Source organism: Typha angustifolia, chromosome 7, assembly GCF_048772165.1.
Source record: "Typha angustifolia cultivar Huaian chromosome 7, ASM4877216v1, whole genome shotgun sequence".
NCBI classification, from domain to species: domain Eukaryota; kingdom Viridiplantae; phylum Streptophyta; class Magnoliopsida; order Poales; family Typhaceae; genus Typha; species Typha angustifolia.
Genome location: NC_133245.1, coordinates 5,696,520 through 5,717,381, shown reverse-complemented (window position 1 = coordinate 5,717,381; position 20,862 = coordinate 5,696,520). Strand labels below are relative to the sequence as shown.

At 36.1% G+C, this 20,862-nt stretch overlaps 3 protein-coding genes across 3 annotated transcripts; all 3 read right to left on the bottom strand.

Annotated features, from left to right (window-relative positions):
* Positions 1–751: 751 nt before the first annotated feature.
* Positions 752–3,598, bottom strand: LOC140763550 (leucoanthocyanidin dioxygenase-like). The gene is made up of 2 exons (XM_073101794.1): positions 3,038–3,598; positions 752–1,638 (listed from the first exon to the last, which is right to left on the bottom strand). The coding sequence occupies exons 1-2, from the start codon at positions 3,544–3,546 to the stop codon at positions 1,071–1,073; spliced, it is 1,077 nt and encodes a 358-aa protein (XP_072957895.1). The 5' UTR covers positions 3,547–3,598; the 3' UTR covers positions 752–1,070.
* Positions 3,599–4,390: 792 nt separating this feature from the next.
* Positions 4,391–13,854, bottom strand: LOC140763756 (arginase 1, mitochondrial). Its single transcript, XM_073102093.1, has 7 exons — positions 13,545–13,854; positions 12,695–12,854; positions 11,876–12,009; positions 8,940–9,149; positions 7,591–7,701; positions 6,661–6,948; positions 4,391–4,641 (listed from the first exon to the last, which is right to left on the bottom strand). Exons 1-6 carry the CDS (start codon positions 13,680–13,682, stop codon positions 6,688–6,690), a joined length of 1,014 nt encoding a protein of 337 aa, XP_072958194.1. The 5' UTR covers positions 13,683–13,854; the 3' UTR covers positions 4,391–4,641; positions 6,661–6,687.
* A 1,924-nt stretch (positions 13,855–15,778) lies between these two features.
* Positions 15,779–17,507, bottom strand: LOC140762178 (probable indole-3-pyruvate monooxygenase YUCCA10). The gene is made up of 4 exons (XM_073099807.1): positions 16,899–17,507; positions 16,302–16,535; positions 16,047–16,169; positions 15,779–15,967 (listed from the first exon to the last, which is right to left on the bottom strand). Exons 1-4 carry the CDS (start codon positions 17,505–17,507, stop codon positions 15,779–15,781), a joined length of 1,155 nt encoding a protein of 384 aa, XP_072955908.1.
* Between the last annotated feature and the right edge of the window lie 3,355 nt (positions 17,508–20,862).

The window sequence follows — 20,862 nt, the reverse complement described above, 5'->3', positions numbered from 1 at the left end:
ATGCAGACCATAACTATAAACAATATAAAATGCTCATATCAAGCAACACTCATCAGAGAGGGAACACATCTAGTAATAATATCACCATGCCCATTACTTAGTGAATAGCTAACTGATTATCTCAATGCTATTTGCATGAGCTCTCGGTAGTGTCATGCCTGCTCTATCGGCATATGCAGTGCTTAATAGTCTATTCCTAACCGCACGACCTCAAGCATTGGCCAATATAAATATAGATATTATATACACTTTGCCTTCTGACCCCGAGCTGAGCAAGTAAAAGGGCATTGTCAATATAAGACTTAACTATATAGTGATATGTGTAAATTGTATAGTAATCAACATAATCATGCTGACTAGTAAAAAAACTTGTACTTACATAATATGAATGTAATGAAACTATAATAATGATCTGGCACATTATTAAGAGTAGTCAATACAATTGTCATCAAATTTACCATTACACTAATTATTGCTGATTTAAAGCAAATAGAAAATACAAGATTTTGATTAACTTACTTTTTTGAATAGTAAAATATGTTGAACATGATTACCTATTAGGAGCAATTAGTAGAGGTACTTTTTAACCGGTCACATTAGTTAATATTAATTTATAACAAATATTATAAATAATAAGCTACCTTCAAAAGATGATAATGTTTAAGGGCTCAAATTGATATGGTTAACTAAATAAAAATTATTAAACTAAATTATTATAATTTAGAGAATAATTAATCTACTTGGGCCAGCCTAAAACTCAAAGCAATGGGTTAGATTACAACCACTGAAAAATGATAATATCACCCTCACAAAGTTGGGCCCAAAGTCCAAACCAACCATGGCTGTTACTTGGAGTAGGTCGTAGCCCAACCAACCCCACCTTGGGCTGGCCGCATGGCTGTGCCGCTTACAACTCAACCCAACTCTGGCTGGGCCACACCCAATTCAAGCCCAACACTACACCATTACCCCCCTCGACTGGAGGCTGCAGAGGAAGGACAAGGTGATCGCCGGCGAACACCGCCGCCGGTAGCCGAGGCCGACACACCCATCGGCTCCCACAAATTGGATCATTTGGTCGAGGCGAACTCCTCCTGCGTCTTCTTGAACAGCTTCTTTTCGAACAGCTGAGAGAAAGTGCAAGGCTCAAACTTCGCTGGCACCGCCTCCGACACTAATTCTGGTAGCGGCCGAAGCACGATCTTCTCCTTCGGCGGCTCGCAGAAGATGGGCCACGACATCCTGATCTTCTCCTTGTTCACGAGCCCCCGGTGCAGCATGCTCTTGTAGGCGCCATTGCTGACTATCTCGAGGCAATCGCCGACGTGCACGATCAGCGAGCCAGGCACGTTCTTTGCGGTGATCCACTGGTCTTGGTGGTAGACTTGGAGGCCCGGGACCGAGTTGTCGAAGATGAAGGAGAGGACGCTCACGTCAGTGTGGGCCTCAACGCCGAGGGCTAAGTCCGGTTGAGGACATTTGGGGTAGTAGTTGATCTTTAAGATCAGAAGTATGTCTTCCTGTCCTCCGAGCGCTCGGTGTAGCCTACCTTCGTCTACTCCTAAGCCAATAGAGAGGATGGAGAGCATCTTGGTTAATACTAGTCTCAGTTGCTTGCCATATTCCTTAGTCACCTCTCTGCATGCATAACATTAGCCGTCGATCTTACTTTAAGGTCTCTTAGAAGTATCTTATATATATATATTCAAGACCAAACGATTACTTTCTGAGTCGAATTTTGAATTTTTGTGCGCTGACGCAATAGAAGTAACTTTAGCTTCTCCGTAGCAGTTGCTTCATAAAGTCAAAGGTATTTTAAAGCATAGAAATTATTTTCTTATTGTGCGACGGCTTGATATCACAACAATAGGTAGTATGATAAGGATTTATTTTTCAAGATTCCAGTTGGGTTCACAAGATACTGACTCATAATTAAAATAATATGCTACTATTAATTACTGCATAGATACCTGTGCACCTTAACTTTTTTTTTTCCTAAAGAAGGTCGATAACCGTGTGTGCACCTTAACTTAGTAATAAACTACCTAGCTATTGCTGCCAAGATACAAGCCGAGATACTGAACCTTAATAATAAAGTTGGATCCCAGATTAGTTAATAGGAGAATATGTAATCCACAATATCACATGTATATTAAAGTTCCAACTTGTGCACGACTTACGGTACAGGTTAAATCGAAGTCACATGCGGAGGTACTCCAGCATATGCAGAACAACAATGCTGAATTTAAGTAATTGAGAATTGGGCTCTGCTAAATTTTCTACTACAAATCAAAGACACTTTAAATATCACTAGGGATATTGTTAAATATCATTCACTTTACTATCATTATATCCTAAAGTCTTAATTGTTGGACGAGGAGCCTATATATAGATGTGAATAAGCCAGAGAAATTTTTAGTAGCATGCATCTAATTTGAAGCGTGGTCTTTCATACATCTTAATCAATTCCCTGTAGGGTAGTGATATAGATAAGATATGTTAAATCCCACTTTCTCAGAACACTACCATTTAGATGATTAGCCTGAGCATTATCAGGTTTAATTTAGTTGTTCTTTTTCTAAAAGTACTCACCCATTCCGAGATTATAATTTATTTTACAAACTTTATATAATACATACAGTAGACTGATTCACACTATATGAAGAAATAACAAGATAAAACGCTAAGACAGATATCTCAAAACCATCACAGAGATTTCCGGCCTACATGAATTTATATGTACTAATATAAATCACTTTACATTTTATATTCACTACCATTCCCAAGCTACTATATGGAAATTTATTATTTGAATACCTTAAAATTTAGTGTAAAAAGCTACTCAAATATAATAAGATCATTCACCTATAGGTAATTGAAATTAACGATAGAGTTTTTTCTTTTTCTTTTTTTGAGATATTAATAGTAAAATGCAAAGTGGAGTGCTAAATAGTATCTATATAATAAGATATGAATGATAATAAATGCAAAATTAACATACGATGCTGTAAACGGGCATTAGAGGGAGAGAGCTTACACATAGTTAGCTGGCTCCTTGGGCCAAATGGACGCATTAGCCTTGTCATGAGGATATATCACATGGAAGAAGTAATCCTCCCACTCCAACTTCCCACACTTATTATTAGCAAGTTTACTCCCATACCCCTCCACATTCCCAGACGACAGGTCATTAGCATACATCTCCTTCTCCTCCAACGGCAACTCGAAGAACGCCTCCCCGGCTTCCTTCACTGCGTCGATGAGCTCGAGCGGTATCCCGTGGTTGACGACGTGCATCACGCCCCACTCTGCCGCCGCCTTCCTCACCTCCTCGACGCACCTCGTCCGCACTGCCAAATCATCGGAGTGGAAGCCTCGGAGGTCTACTACTGGGATGGAGAGATCCTTCTCTGATGACTTCTTCGCTTCCTCGAAGGCATCTCCGAGATCCTCTCGCTCCGACTCGGGGCGGATGTACTCGGCTGGAATAGTTACCAGGCCGGCTAAGCTCTCAACTCTTGCAATGGTTGTCACCTTAGTTGCCATTACACTCTATATGTGCAGATCTCTCTAGTTATTATTGTTATTTTCCTTACTCTTTAGCTATACGAGTAACCATGGAACATAATCACATATATAGAGAGAGAGAGAAGGGGGAAGGAAGGAGTACAAGTAAGCAGTTCGTTATGGAGTAAAAAGCAAGTGGTATGATTTAATAAAAATAGGATGTGGACTATGTGGTACGTGATTCTCGTGTGCTGCAAGTAGGGTGTATAAAAAAAAAGCTGAGCTTGAGCGGCTAGGCTCGGCTCGACTTTATGCTAAACTTTTCCAGCTCAGCACGAGCTGGAAAAGCTTATCTCCGCTCAGCTCATTTCCAAGGTAAGCTCGGCTCGACAGTTCAATGGCTTAATGGGTTTAATTACTGAGCTGAATTTATATATATATATATATATATATATAAATTTTAAAAGTTAAACAGTTGAAAAATAAAAAGAATAATTCTCTTTTTCACCCTCAAACTATCATAACTTTTTATAATAACCCTAAGAACTATTTTTTGCTATGCAATTACTCAACTATCAAAAATATCTTACCTCTTTTCCGCTATAGATGAAATTAATAAAATAACCAAATTGCCCCTCTATATTGATCAACGTAAAGTTTTTTCTTGAAATGTAGGTAATTTATAAGTGCATAAAAGGGATAAGTATGTTATATTTTTGTTAGGTAACTATCATATGGTAACTTATGGATAGAAGTAGTTAATAGAAACATAATAAAAAGAGTAACTCTGAGATATTTTGTTTGTTCAAAGATCATTGTGTATCAAAAAATAGTTCAGGAGATTATTAAAGAAAAAGATTATAGTTCAAGAGGTGAAAAAAAATTATCCCACAAAGATATGATCATCCCATTTGTACTGCTAAGTACTAACAAATATAGCACAAAGGGTTACAAAACTAACAAAAAGTAATGCTAACAAGTAATGAATATCCCACAAGGTTACAATATATGTTTGAGCAATTGATCACATGAAAAATTCCCACAAATGTTATAAATGATTACTTAAAATATTTAAGCAATTGATACACTCTATGATTTCCACCAATAAACCTTGATTATTAGTGCCATCTTCCTCTACAAGTCATTGGGAAAAAAGTTAGCCAAGAAAACAATTAATATCAATACAAAATTATCATTCACACTAGTAATATGAATATGTTCTATAAATTATCTTAAAAATTAAAATAAGAAGCTATATCAATAATATATTCCTAGACATGTAATGAACAATCTGCTAAGTCAATATGGAGATCATCTTCAAATATGTTCCTCCCGAAATAAAAATGTTTTGACTTTCAATCATAACATTAACAATAAAAAAATTGAAGTACTAATTTAGAAAACTTACATATGAACATTTCATTGCCTTGTTAGTAGTTCTAACTCACTTCCCAATGCAAACCAAAGCTTTCAATACTTTTAGAGTCAAAGAATTTCAATAATCATCTATATCTCCTCTATTCAGCACTAAATGTAGATATTGATGCTATTGTAGTGACCGGTATTGAAAGAATATCACGAGCCATTTTAGACATTTCAGTGTATTAATTTTTCACCAATTTAATATATTAAAAGTGTTAAGACCACATGTTTCATTTAACTCTTATAAATATATCTCCAACTCTGATTTAAGAGGTTTTGTAGTACTCGTAAACCTTAGAAAGTCATCAAATTCTGAACTGATCCTTGTATAAAACTCTTATTGCTTGAATATTAAAGTCTTCATATGTTTGATGTCATATTTGATACATTAGAATTATATTCTTAGATAGCTAAGTAATCATTTGCATACACGGAGTAAAAATCCTATAATGTAACTTGAATTAAATTGATAACATCAACAATTTAAGCTGTGGAATAAATTTTGGGAATAAAGAACTCAACAAGCTTCATTTTATACCTTAAATCTAGAATAAATACAATTGCCATCAAAATATTGCACTCACCCTAATATTTATCAAACTTACTTTTTATTATTGTCACATTGCCCTTATGTATTCATCATAAGAAATTGACTCCTTGATTAATATTACTTATCACTCCCTAACTTATAATTAGCATTTCTATTTGTATAAAAGTCAAACACCATTTTATATATGAAGGCAGAATTAAGCATATTATATATGGATTTCCATTTGGTAGGAACATCAATATATATCCTCTTGATGTAGTTAAACCAAGTTGCCCAACAATTTCGTCAAATTTAAATAAGCCATTAAGAGACTTTTTCTAACATTTAATTATCTCTCTAATGTTATTGATTACTCCCTTATTTTACTTCAATCCATCTTGTATCATCAAATTAAGAAAATGAGCACAACTCTGCATATGAAAGAATGTTCCTTTAAAATATGAACTTCCTCTTGAATCAAAATTAGCCATCAAACATTTAGTTGCTACATCCTTACTAGAAGTATTATTCAGTGTAATAGAAGCAATTTTATTATGAATTTTTCAACAAAAAATGCATTCAGAAATACCATCATAAATTACTATCCCAATGTGAGGTGGCTCTAAATCAATTTAATTAATTTTGCATGATTGCATCTGCCAACAAGAAACAATATAATGCATATATAAACAATTGTTTGATTAGAAGTCAAACAATCATATGTGAAAGAGATTTTATCAACTTTTTAGAGACTTATTTAACTTTTCCTTTGCTTCTAATATGGGCAGGTAGTTACTGTAGCTAAATGAACACTACCACGAGATGGAGAAATCCTTTCATTTGTCACCAAAAAGTATATATGCAGTAACTGATCCTCTATTAAGAATTTCTTCTCCTCACCTCCTTTGTTCGTAACCAAGCAGTGCTATATGCCTTTCTTCAAAAACCAAACAAGAATTAAAAAAAATCTTTAATGCGTCTTGAGAAACTTAAAGCTACTTAGTTGACAGTAGAATGCACAACACATTTAGGCCAGAATAAGAGATCAACGTTCTCATATTATTTCATTATATCTAATTCAATGAACATAATACACCATCTTATAAATCATAGCTGTTTAGTAGTTGACTTAGCATTTACCTGCTCAGCATGAGCAAGCACAAAATGTACGTCCACAAGTAAATTTGGTGGATTGTGAGTACCTGGACAGGAAAAGACAAGGAAAACTCTCATTTGGAGATCTTTGCAGTGAGTTCTCTAACAAGCTTTGCAGCCACCATTGCTGTCATTCCATCAACAGTGTCTCTCTGCGGGTTAAACTCTACCACATCAGCAGCAACAACATCAGCCTGCAGATTGTGGAGAATGTTGAGGACATCACGGAATGAGAGGCCGCCTGGCTCAATGTGGGAGACTCCTGGAGCAAATGCTGGATCAAGACAATCAACATCAACTGAAATATAGACCCCCTTTGCACCTTCACCAAGTTTCTGTTCATATTGTCAAGAACTAAATGTCATTTACGGACATATTGATGACTCACTGAGAATTAACAGACAAATAGCACATTGCTAATAGCTGTTTCCTTAAGTTGCATGTGCATTGGATGCATACATGATGAGCATGTTATGATTTATTAGTGCAAAGACAATACTGATTCCAAAAGTAAAAAAGGAAAAAAAAACATCACGTAATAAAAAATATATAAGCTTCTTCTCTTGGAAGTGCACCCAAGTAAAAGAACTTTTAAATGCTTCTTCATTGCCATGTCTCTGCAGCACATGCTGAACAAGAAATTCTTTCCTAGTTTTGTGCTACATTGGTAATGCAACATTGCCTGAAAATGAAGGAAGGTTATGTTTGTATATAAGTTTACATGCTTAATGTGTGCCCATGGCAGATGCTGATATAATCTACTTCAGGCCTATTCAACAATGGAGCATTACAGTGCCAATGGTTATTTCAGTTGTGGAAGCTCCATACTTGGTTAATATACATGATAATGAAGTGTCTCATTTTGTACTGTTCAACACCAAAGATATATATATATATATATATATATATATATATATATATATATATAGAGAGAGAGAGAGAGAGAGAGAGAGAGAGAGAGAGAGAGAGAGAGAGACCAGATTTTCCAGCATATGGCGGTCTTTTGAAAAGGTACGCATTTCATACTGTTCAACCCCAAATCGCTTTCCTTGTTCACGCCCTTCTTTAGTAATTGATCTAATTCCAACCTGACATGGCAGAAGCATGTTCTTTAATATTCAAACATAAGATGCATATTTCTGTTGAAGCACTGAGATTTCAGAAGTAAATTATGTGAAGAAATGAGATCACAATATCTAACTCAGTGGAAGAAGGAGATATACTAGGTGTTAATTCCTAAATTCAAGGGTGACAGGAAAGCCAGTACAAGTGATGCAGCTCTATTGGCATCATTATATTTGAGACTAAAATACATAACACTGGAAACTTCAAAGGATGCTATTCATATCTATTTTATCCCATTCAGTGTTCAACAAGCCTATTACAGAAGAATTAAAGTTTAAAAGGTACTGGGCCTCTGAATTATGAAATTATGTAGTCATTCTCTCAAAGTTGCCTGTAAATGTATGTATCTACTTTATGCTTCCAACTCTCATAAGTGAGGGGTGAAGACAAACTCAGGAAATAAGTGTCATAACTAATCATGTTATAAGTTCAAAGTTTATGCTCATCCTTCCCAAAAGTTTCTAAACTTACTTTGCAAGTTCAAATTTTTAACTTCCAGAGTCTAGCATTCAAATTTTTAATGTTCCAAAATCATTATATAATTTCATTGCAATTGTTAACTGTGCAAGTTATGTTAAAACAGGTATTATAAAATCTTATATACCAAGGATAATCAGCTGAAGTAACAGAACTATTCCTTGAAGCAAGGTTACAATTTGAGAATGATCTAGTTAAGAAATTCCTAAGCTTTTGTGGTTCAGCATTCAATTTATAATTGTCAGCTCTATAAAAATCAATGATATAATAAGTAATAGCCTTATTGTGGATCAGATGAAGATTCACATGGTATTTATACATCAATATTATGTTAGTTTGTCTGTTAGGGTCTCTATCATCAGCAACACCAATGCAAGAGCAACAATGATATATCTAGGGGTTTGTGATGGTTCCTTGAATCTCCTCTTAGCCACTGGCTTACATCCTAGACTAGAATCTGCGACTATTACTAGATTTTTCACATAACAATTTCATTAAATAAATGAACTAGCCTATATTATCAGGCTTTCGAATAATAAACGAACAAGCAATGACTACTAATGACACCATTTCAAATCCTAAAAAATAAAATGATAGCTACAAGCTTAGTGATGTTTCCCATTCTTATTTCCACTATGTCAGAGATTGATAAACCAAGGACAACAATGGTTGACATTGTGATAATCATACCACTACTCAGAATATAAGGAAAAGGATAGCATACTTGAAGAAGCCGCCTCGCATAACCTCCCTCCATTATTCGTGCAAAAGAAGAAGCATGTGAGTACATATTTCCTTCAAAGGAATCATAGATATCTGGATGGGCATCAAGATGAAGAATGTCTAGAGGTCCTCCAAGCTTTTCAGATACTGCTCTAATGACTGGAAAAGATATTGAGTGGTCACCACCTAAAACCAATGGACGAAGAGGATCCTGTAAATTATTACCAAGGTCAGAGACTATGATAACCAATTGCTATATCAAACAGGAAATTCATGGGTCATCACAGCAAACACTTGATATGGAAATCTCCTTGTATAACTTTCAACTTTACTAACATAATGTTAAGAATTACTAGATCTGAAGGTGCTGATTGGAGTCCAACTATAAATAAATCCTGAACAAAGAGTACAAAATTTGAAGAAGTATAATGTCTACATCCTAAACCAGGAGGATTAGAAAGATGCTTGCTTGTTTCATTACTTGTACTAGTAAGATAGGAAAGAGCAATTTGACTTCTTTAATTTGATAGTTTAACTAGTCAAGATATTAAATCAAAAGGAAAAAAAAAATAGTCAAGATAAAAATTTCAGAAACACCTTGATTGGACATGGTTATGCTCAAGCAAAACATTATTTTGTTCCTAGATGAAATATAATATTGAACTACTCAAGTATAGATAAAAGTCTTGCAAAGATTGAGCTACTCTCGTGTATAGATAGAAGTCTTGCAACAGTACATAACTGAGTCAACAAATATATCTTGAACATGCATGAGACACTGGGAGAAGCAAAACTTCTGAAATAAGCTAAGGTAAGGCAACATCAATAATGTATCTAACTAATATACATAGAATCACATTTGAAAAGCTTCAGCCCAAAACTCTTTTTTCCATAGTTTCCAGTTTGGGCCGATCCCAATCCATTGGCTGGTTTTAGCTTGTACACCCACCTGCAGCAGCTATCAGAGAGAGAGAGAGAGAGAGAGAGAGAGAGAGAGAGAGAGAGAGAGAGAGAGAGAGAGAGAGAGGGGGAAAGATAAAAAAAAAGAGGGTGAGAGAGAGAGAAAAAGGAAGAGAGAGTGAGGGAGAGGGAAAGATAGAAAAAAAAGAGGGTGAGAAAGAGAGAGAGATAAAAAAAAAAAGAGTATGAGAGAGAATAAATATTTCAGACTAACAGTTAGAGGGATAGGAAAGAAGAGAGGGAGGAAGAGAGATTTTTACTTTTTAGGCTTTATATGTGAGTAATTATTATTTCTTATTTTCTTATAATTATTTCTAAATTTTTAGAAATTTCTCAACATTTTTAATAATATTTAGAATTTTATTTAATTAAAATAGTTCAATCCGATACAGGCGGCCAATACGGCCGATATGGCTGATACGTATCATTTTTTCAGACGGCCGATCCCGATCCCAATACCGATTTTTGGAACCTTGCTTTTTTCAACTTTATGGACTTGCACTGCCAAGGATATTAGAGGTTCTGGATAAGGTTATAGCCACATTGATTCACATATTTTAGTATATATCTTGTTAGCAGCACTACCGCAATCATAGAGCTCTAAAGGGAGTAGAGAAGAAGGGACCAACAATCAGGTCATTCTTGGCAACTACTTCCATGTGCTGATAGTATTTAATTAAAACATTCCAGGTATGCTCCAAATTGTCATACTAAACCTATATTACAGGTGGGGGCTGCCAATCAGTTCACCATTGTGATTCAATTAGGACATCTGAGAACACAAATAAGAAAATTGAATAGGTTCAGTGGAAATAAGAAGCAAATGACCCTTCTGAACTGGACGCTTTCTGAAAAAAAGGAAACAAAATTTACAAGAAGTTTATGAAGCATGATAAAGCAAGAAATGAGGACTGAAATAACTATCGTAGGAGTTCACATAGATAACGATCTCTGTACAATATCCCTTATTATGGAGCATGGATATGCATAAGACACGATACAGATATGCTGATACAACAAATTCCAAAAAGAGAAGATATGGTAGAGTGTGTGTGTTTCTTTGATTGGAATGCATGACTCTGTGTACAGGAGGGAAATAGGTACAGTCTCGCTTTCCTTGCTACTCAAGTGTACGGCACGAGATGAAATTTTCATATACCTTCATACTAAGTGTCATCATCATCATAGAAACTGGTATATAACAGAACAAGATGATGGTCAAGTAAGCAGAAAGATGACCTTCAGTTGCATCTAATTGCTCTATAACAAAAGATTCGGCTAACATATATATCTATAAGAGGACAATCATGGAAGTAGAGAAGCACTTTTAGTAATAAATAATACATGGGATGCACACACCTGAAGGTGATAATGTGTTGATGATTATATATTAGTGATCAGAGGTCAGACCTATGGTCACTATAGTAATGAGAGGACTACTAATAGAGGAAGCTTACCATGTACACATCCAGAAGAGGCTCCAATTATGTACAAATCATATTGTTTCTGTAATTTCAATCATGAATGAAAACATCCGTATTAAGCATGCCCAGATTTTGAGTCTTAATAGTCTAAATAGAGTCACAATAATTTAGATTATGTGTGAAGCATTAATACCTTGGTCTCTAATACTAGAGAATGAAAAGATCCTTCAGCAAGTAAACATGAATAAATAACAAATTAAGAAACCTCCTTTTGATATCAGATGTTGCTATACTAGGTGATAGTTCTACAAAAAAATGTTAAAATTTGTCTGAAATAATGACCTTGAATGTCTGTATACATGTTATTGCAGGTTCTTTGTTGAAATATTCAGAAACTCCACATCATGAGATCACTGGGCTAGATCAGAAACTACAACACAAGCTAAAAGCTAATTGGGTGCTCCTTCATGGAACACTTGGAATGGCATAATAGAATGTCTCACATAATTAACAAATAAGGTTTGTACAGAAAATTGTGAAATACAAAACTTACTTCTTCCATCACTATTTTGACAGAGTCACTTATAATATTCATTAATCTGTGATCATCTACCCCACAGTCACGAATCTCTTGAATAGGAACATCACCAACATCAGTTAGCACACGAGGATCCTTTAATTCTTTACCTGTATGTGAAACCAAAATTGGTAGAGTAACACCATTATATTGGTAATATTCATGTACTATAAAGAAAAAAATATTAAACAATCCAAGAAAATGAGAAATAGGCATAACTGCTACATTATTCCAACAAAGTTTCATCATAGACATAATTATAGAATTTAAAAAATAATAAAAGATAGCACTATCATAAGTATGGGAAGTAGAACATTATCAGACTCATGTTTTGGACACTATACTTTGTTTCATGAAGGTGACTGGAATTACAAAAAGGTGATGAGGAATGTTCTTCTGCAATTACTGGTTACAGCTAAAATCAGAAAAGGTGATTGGGAAGTGTTTTATATAGACAGTTGACTATCTTTTAACAGCCGATACCAAATAGCTGACTGTAAGGACTTGATTGTTGTTATTGTTTTGAGACAAATGGTCGCTGTTGTATCCCTATTACAGGAAAGTTTTGTCCCATGGCTCAAATCTTTGACCACTTGAGTGCAAGGAGGAATCAATACCGTCACACTAATTTGACACAAAGGATAAAATGCAGCAGTAATTCAGAACTGCAAACTGCACCAACTAGCTTGAAGTTGAAAAAATGCTCCAAATTGGAATATATGCTCTGCTCAATTGGCATCAAATTTAAATGAGAAGGACTCCAGCAAGAATGAAGTACTTCTTCACTAATAGTACCTTCCTCTGTGCTAGAGTTAGTGCTACCGCACCAGATGGCCTCCCTTATGCGCGGCGGAGCAAAAGCAGGCCCTTGAAGGAAAGATGAATTGTGGCCTAAGGGAACTCCTAAAAGTGACGCTGACGCTTTAGCACCACCTAACGTCCGAAGAACCTCAGCCTGGAAAAAGGGGGGAAAAAAGGAGTTATGCCCGTAATGGCAGACAACGAGGAGAATCAGAAATAGTTTGTTCATGATCTGACCAAAAAAGAAAAATCAGAGCTGATAAAAGGATTTTGGCCCAATAGATCTAAATCAAAGACCTTTCAAAACATAAGCACAATAAAGATTATCAAATAATGGATTTAGAAGAGAATAGCGTAATGCTCTTCTAGAGAAGATCTGACCAAAGCCTCATTCTAGTATTGGCTCAAATCACAAGTTCTCTGGAGCTCAGACAAAAATCTGGCATATGCACTACTCCTCTGTACTCCTCTGTATTCCTATTTGTCTGATCAAATGAGAGAGGGAATTCTTCCATTCCCCCCTCCCCCGCACCCCCAACCGAAAGAAGCAAATATTTAACACATACGATAATTTAAAGCAAACAGTTGATGATCATAATCTAATTAACATTCTCTTCAAGGTTTCATCTGGATGCTACCGATCGCCATTGCCTACTATAGGCGAACCTTTGCAACTACCTTCTCGAGCTACTGTAGTCCTTTTCCCCCACCAATCACCAACAATCCATCAAAGTTCGCTCTTCGAACAAACAACGATCACTTAATCATTTTCTATGCCGCCAAAATTAGAGAGTCGAGCAAGGAGTGATCAGAATAAGATCTACCTGGGACCAACCCAACTCACCTTAAGCTTGGCTCTCTCGCGGATAAGAGTGAGCGAGGCGTCGATGACCCGATTCTGCCCCTTCTCCACCAGAGACGCCGAGACATTCGCCGAGCTCAGCTTCCTGATGTGGTGGATCCACTTCGTCCTATGACTCATTCCTTCTTTCTCTAATTGGATACCTCGGACGAGAGAGAGAGAGAGAGAGAGAGAGAGAGAGAGTGTGTGTGTGTGTGTGTGTTTGTAGAAAAGAGGAGACGTGCTGCTTAGTACAAAGAAGAGAGCGGCTACGCCATTCAGCAATCGTCACGCGTAACAAACTTTACTACTTATTTTATATTTGATACGGTGCGTTGGGGAAAGGAAGATAAAGTGTTTGTTACTGGGCCTCTGAGAGTTATTACGGAAATTTTACAACTAAATAAGATTGGGAATAGGGAGATGCACTGCATCGGCATGCGTGCGTGAAATGGTGGGAAGTTTGGATAGATTCGGCCCTGATTCGTAGAGATAGACGGCGAACAGATGTGCGCAATCGTCAGCCACTCGGCCATGATTCGTGGAGATAGACGGCGAAGATAGTATACACATAAAACTATGTATCCAAATAATTAAGGTAGTGGGTAACTTTTAACCTAAGTGAATGTTATATTGGATACGGCCATATAAATCAGGCCAATTTGCATGAAAAACCTCTTAATTTGGGTATTGATATTTTTAATCTCTTTATTAAAATTATATTTTTAAGCTTCTCAATTTTGTAGTATTTAATTTATTTTTCTCTAACCCTTTTTTATAAGATTTGCATGCATGCAAATATTTTGCGTACCTTTTACATATAATTTTAGGTAACTATATAACTTATGCACAAATGCTATAAAAAAATATACGCTTTTATGTTAGCCAAATTATATATTAATATTTAAATAAAAAATGTGTAAATAATAACACATTAGTATATTATAGGGTATATATTTTTAACACAGAAAAAAAGAAATACTAAGAAACATAAAATTAAAAACAAATGTGAAATTAAATAGAACTATAAAAAATCAATCCATTTGATAAATTAACCATCACAAATTTTAAAGCAGGAATATATTATTAACTAAATATATTCGAAAGTTTTATGACTAAAATATCCTTAGGATAAAGAAAAGAATAACTAAGTTATGTTAGATTCTATCTAAGGGCTATTTACGGAAAATAATCTTCGGCTTTTGAAACTAAATATATCCCTTCTTTATACTAGATGCACACAAATTTCATAAGAGATAAATACACGAGGGTTCATTTATCACTAAGCAGAGGGTGCATTTTGATGACTAGTAGGTAAGCTTTTGCCAATCCCTCTTTTATCACTATGAGCAGAATCCCCTCTCAAAAGCTCTTTCCCTTTGGTACTGAATCAGAAAACTTCGAAGATGCAGGATGGCCTGATACACTACAAATCATCATGCATTCTCCTTTCTGCCGCCATAGCAGCAGCCTGTATTGGACTAAGTGCAGCCGTAATCTCATAGTTCTCATCCAATCTTCTTGGTACAGATGGTAATAGAGCCATTGAGCCCTCCAGGATGAGCCTCCACTGGTTCGAGAACACCTCCTCGAGCTCCATCGGGATCGAGCTTGCCTACATCAAGGCCAAGGGCCGTATCAGAAGAGGCCACAAGATCTGGTGGGTTGGGCCGACGAAGGGGAGGAGGCATCTAGAAATCATATGGGGAGGAGATGGGGCTGTTTGAGCTGGGCTGACGGCGATGGCGACTGGTACGGCGAGTGGATGGAGTTGGGAAGGAGATGGTGTTGGTGATCGGGCTCAACCGACCATAGGGAGGAGATGGCCGAGGTGATCAAGGAAACAGAGAGGAGAGGAAGAGAATGGAGGTGCACGAGAGCAACGAAGGAATTTAAAATATAAAATACAATTACAAGCGTTCACCAACTTTCCAAGAGTGAAGGGGTGAGATATCTTTGATAGCTCAAGAGATTACTATATATTAAAAAAAAACCCTATAAAAATAGTAATAAAATAGGAGGTGAAAATAAATTGTCCCTGTATAATATTCGAAATCAATAAAAGCACTTGAGATGTTAAACTGTAACCAATTTCTAGCTGGAGGAAAATTTATAATATAAGAAAAACTTTCCATCATATCGATCTACAAATAAATGTTGCCAATATCCATTATGATGCTTGGTCAACAGCTACACTGTTATATGTTCCACTTCCTAATCTCTTAGCTGCATCTTGATTACTTGGTGATCCTTCTTTCCCTCAAGATCATCTCTGCTATATCGTTTGCGATGTTCTTTGCATCCATAGAGATACCCGCTAGGCCCTGTTTTGACAATCCTGCACAATAGACTCCATTCTTGCCTTTCCAGTGATTCGGAAACCTTTCTTTTGGTAGCCCTTCTTCATTCAGTAGGTGGCCATCATCCTACAAATAATCAAAGCTTTTATACAAGTGAAGAACGGAAGGTCAATAAGAAGCAGTAGATAGTCTTTGCATTCATTACCTTGAGCCAATTATTTGCTAAGCTTTTGTATCCAGTGGCGAAAACAATGACATCAAAGTAATGTGTTGTGCCATTGGAGAACATGATATCATTCCCGTTAATGCTAAGAACTGATGGCTCCACCTATGAATCAAAGATGATGGAGAGTTAAATAAGCATAGAAAATAAAAATGTAGTATTAGATAAATATAAACACAGATTTAATCATGCGATATTAGATAAAGATGAACACATATTTGATTTATTGATTACTACTTGAATATCTCCGGCCTTGATTTTTTCGACTGTCCCAACGTCGATAACTGCAGTCCGACCTGTAGTTGCCTTCAACATAAATGGGCCCTTGTCTGGCCTAACTATTCCATACTGGGAGAGATCCCCAAACTTGAATTTGGAAAGGATGAGAACAATGAAATCAACAATGTACACTGGAAGATACTTCAAGAGAACCATTCCCAAATATATCATCTCTTTGGTTACAATATGAAGCTGCACATTCCAAGAGGTTAGTTAATGAGCATATCATGAGGAACTTAAAAAACAATAAAACTTCTTCATTCAATGTCCTTGTAAAATATGTTTTATGCTTTATTCTTTGGTAAACACCGAGTTTAGTTGTACAGCATAAACATATCCATTAAGAAATTAGATCAACTATACTTGGGTGTTAGTATATATCTTCAGTTGGCTATGTCAAACAAGTTTGATGAAAACAAATGGTACTTATAAAATCACTAATGACAAAGTAGTAATTGTTTTATTATACTTAACATGAAACAAAAGAAACAAAAAGAAAAAAAAATATGCATGCACATAGGACTTACTAGAAAAGCCATGCAGTGACAAACATACCGGGCTTCTAATCGAGATGGATGTCTTGGTGGCATAACTTGAGAGGTCGTACGCGATCTCCATTCCAGAGTTGCCGCATCCGACCACCAAGATGCTCTTCCCGGTGTACGCCAATCCCGATTTGTACTCTGACGAGTGGAGTACTTCACCAGGAAAAGTATCCAAACCAGGGATATCCGGAATGTAACCTACGGAGTTCTCTCCAGTGGCTACAACCAAGAACCTTCCGAAGTATTGACTCATCTCACTCGTCTTGGTGTTTCGGGCAGTGGTTCGCCACACCTCCTCGCGTTCATCGTATGATGCAGATTCAACGTGCATGTCATAAATGGGATTGATCCCAAAACGAGATGCGTACGCATCCATATAGCGGATGAATGCGTCTTTAGGGAGGTAGGTGGGAGTATTCGAAGGGAATGGCATGTGGGGGAGCTCGCAAAATTGCTTGGCAAGGTGGAGTTTTAGGCGATTGTACGCTCTCTTCTTCCAAAGTGAAGCGGTGCAATCCTCCTTCTCGAGTATGACGAAGGGGATGGAGAGTAAGAAGAGGCACGCAGCAACTGCAAGGCCGGAGGGGCCAGCTCCAATTATTAGAACAATGTCTTCCATTTCTGACAGTGTGATGAATGCTGGCCTCTCTCTCTCTCTCTCTACTATTTTTCTGTTCTCTCGCTTTCTTAGGTACTTGTTTTGGGCCTAGAGAAGAACATAGATGAAGGTAGAAGCTTGTTTACGCGTTAATTTATAGTCGTGAGGACCTTCAGTAAGAAGGGTAGAATAGCAAGTCTAGTGACTGACGACTCCGACGAGAGTATTTACCAACGTCACAAACTCAGTAGCCACGCAATTCTTACATGCATGCACCAGAATAGTTTCCACTAATGCATGTGAACACCTTAAAATTAATTTTCGTAAGTAGCTACTCTGGAAAGGCGGAGGAACTTAGTGACACATGTCAACTCTACATTGTTTTACAGTTGGAGGCTTCACATTTTCCTCAACTTACCATCTTTAGTCGAAGTGTACGTTGTGATTACAAAGTGGTCGACTGGAACTTTCTGTTTTGCTGAGGCCTCATTTTGTCTCATCTTCGCTTGGTGATGTTGCTCAGCGAGCGTTACATTTCGAAGGCAGGCATGGAGAGTATAACGTGTGTGTTTATTTTAACTGACATTTGACAAAATAGCAAGCATCAGGTGTAAACGTTCTTCTTGCAGGGTTGCCTCTTCAGAAGCATGTACAGTGACAGTAGTTAGTTATATTTCCAAAAGAATGAATCATGGGAAGGAGATAACTGATAAATTAATAGACAAATTAATAATTAATCAAATGCTGCACATGTCATTCATGCTTGCATTGGCATAAAGTTATACATTCTCTTTGACCCTCTGTTGTTCCTAGAATGCATGCATCTTTACCCGAACGTACGTTTTGAGTAGAATATGGTAGACTGCAAAGACTTACATGTGGAGGATTAAGAACAGATCGTCACTGATGTTTCACCAAACAGTTTGTTTGCTTTACGAGAACCTTAGCTGGTTTTGTTGGTCACTAAGGTAGAAATCCATTTATATTTGTTACCTAGGGCCTTTTTCTATATATCTCACCTCTACTTTAACGTGCACTTGGTTGTTTTGCCTCACAAGTGCTACGTACAAAAGAAGAGAATGGAAAGATCGACGATGAGTAGGTTACTTTTTAACTGATATCTTACCAAGCACATCGGTTTCAAACGTGCTTCTCGCATCCTGCCTTCTTAAGAGCATACAGATATAGCAGTTAAGAGTTAATCTATGTAGTATACATCCACAAAGAAAGAAAAGAGAGAGAGAGAGAAAGAGAGAGAGAGAGAGAAAGATCTTTTATAGTACTTGATAGTAATTGCCATGGAAGATGTCATCCTCGTCGTCATAGCCAATTCTTTGACCTTACAATTGTTGCATGCCTCATTATTGTCTCCATACACTTCCACATGAAGGAGGATTGTGCAACCTCACTGTGGAAGAAGAAAGCCAACAGTTGACCAAAACTTCATCTTTGCTAGGCAATTCTGTGAGCTTCCTCGCATCCCAATCCCTAGGGATGCCAATCCAAAGCTGTATTAATTCATCCTCTACAGGAATGAGTATACATTTCATTTCACGATAAATGATCCTCTCTACAATATGCATGTGGAGTCCATATATGATGATCAAGATGAGCCAATACGTTAGAAGGTTGAACCACTTAGAAGCTTAGAATGTCAATGTTTAGTTGATATTGCATGGCTTTGTTCTAAATCCTTTGTGTAGATATACTATACCAGGTATGAAAAATAGCATATGAAAGATACTTATTGATATTTTGTATCACGTTGGACAGATGACAAATTTTGGGTGTTTCACAAGTATGATGAGTTCTCAAGAAATATGTTTGGCATAGTCAAGCAAAGATCAATCCAAAACGGCAATACACTTAACAACTAATGTACTATTAACAATTAAACATGGGTAATATATTTGAGAAAATTGGAATAATAACATACTATTAATAAGAGGAAAGGTGATAATTGAATAATTATTTTACTCTGGCGTAAATTGGATACCATTTTATTTCTCAAAAAAGAATTGAAGGATTTCATTCTATCCCTCCTCTCTGAAGTTTCATGCCCTTATAGTTCTTTTCTTGAGTTCTTCTTGTTTATCAAATTAGGCATCATTAGAAACTTATTTATCCAGATAGTCTAATCCTAAGGTTAATATCAAACAAAATCTATTTTGGACATATTAGTTGTCATTTCATAGTTTCACTAGAAAAATATTAAACTTATTTATGTTCTATGTAAGTTGTAAAACATTGAAGAGTTCGATACTTTATTCTAAATTATGAGATAAAATATTGATCTCATCAACCCTTTATTTCTATTAGGAATACATATCCTTAATTTGTATTCATTTGTTAATTAGATAAACTAATGATATACAAAATCTTCTGACCCTCCTCACCCATATAAATCGCTAATGCATTAGCAATTTAGTAATATAGTAATTAGTAATAGTGACAGCAATGTTAATTACACTTAGCAAAATAATAGTGTCAGCAATGTTAATTACACTTAGCAAAATAATATGGTCCCTACGGAAAATGTTGAGCTAATGACAACCAAATATTACTCATTCTGTCATCAATTAATTTGCATTATTTGAAGCTACCATCTGGGACTGGTGATTATTTGACGAAAGCAATTGCAGTTATGTGGACTAAAAATAATTACTCGAATAAATAAGTTTAGAAGTAATTTCCTTGGATACATTCTTTTATGCACATACTTAATTTGAAACTTGTGGAAAAAAACCCGAATGGATACTTTGATTAGAAAACAATAGATTTTATTCTTGTGTAATTAGGCCTACAATGGAACAACGTTCCATATGGCCCTATCTTTTCTCGAACTCATTGTAGTCTATTCCATATGGCCCTATCTTTTTTCGAACTCATTGTAGTCTATTCCATATGGCCCTATCTTTTTTCGAACTCATTGTAGTCTATATCATACAAGTGCTCATCTAATTATTCAACCTATACATTGAAGAGGATTAGTCCTTTGTCGAGCCTATTGACTTATATGATCTTTAAAAATAACTTTCTAATATTAGTTTGTATCGTTTGAACCCCTCATGATGTAATTTGAAACTGCAAAAAGACCTTCAAAATATGTTAGGAAGATCAAAATATCCTATCTTTGTAAAGGTTGATGATAGTAAAAAGATTTAAGGATGGATAGAGGCTAGGGTTCTTAAGTCAATCTTATCAAATTTACCAAGAATCAATAATAATCTGGACAAAATAATCCAAAAGAATCAGGCAAACATGCACAAGACTTTTTACATGAAGGAAATCGTTTCAATTCTAAACTAAATAATCATGGATCCTCTCCACGAAACAAAATTAATGCATATCAAATCAATTTAGACACGAGAATACT

What these genes read in the sequence shown, in the direction of transcription:
- LOC140763550 (XM_073101794.1), bottom strand. Translation starts at nt 3,546, where the DNA reads ATGGCAACTAAGGTGACAACCATTGCAAGAGTTGAGAGCTTAGCCGGC. An exon ending in AAGGAGCCAGCTAACTATGT is followed by an intron (nt 1,639 to 3,037) that starts GTAAGCTCTCTC and finishes TTATGCATGCAG; the next exon opens with AGAGGTGACTAAGGAATATG.
- LOC140763756 (XM_073102093.1), bottom strand. Translation starts at nt 13,682, where the DNA reads ATGAGTCATAGGACGAAGTGGATCCACCACATCAGGAAGCTGAGCTCG. An exon ending in GCGAGAGAGCCAAGCTTAAG is followed by an intron (nt 12,855 to 13,544) that starts GTGAGTTGGGTT and finishes CCCTTTTTCCAG; the next exon opens with GCTGAGGTTCTTCGGACGTT. An exon ending in TAACTCTAGCACAGAGGAAG is followed by an intron (nt 12,010 to 12,694) that starts GTACTATTAGTG and finishes TTTCACATACAG; the next exon opens with GTAAAGAATTAAAGGATCCT.
- LOC140762178 (XM_073099807.1), bottom strand. Translation starts at nt 17,507, where the DNA reads ATGGAAGACATTGTTCTAATAATTGGAGCTGGCCCCTCCGGCCTTGCA. An exon ending in CCATCTCGATTAGAAGCCCG is followed by an intron (nt 16,536 to 16,898) that starts GTATGTTTGTCA and finishes TGGAATGTGCAG; the next exon opens with CTTCATATTGTAACCAAAGA. An exon ending in TAGCAAATAATTGGCTCAAG is followed by an intron (nt 15,968 to 16,046) that starts GTAATGAATGCA and finishes GATTATTTGTAG; the next exon opens with GATGATGGCCACCTACTGAA.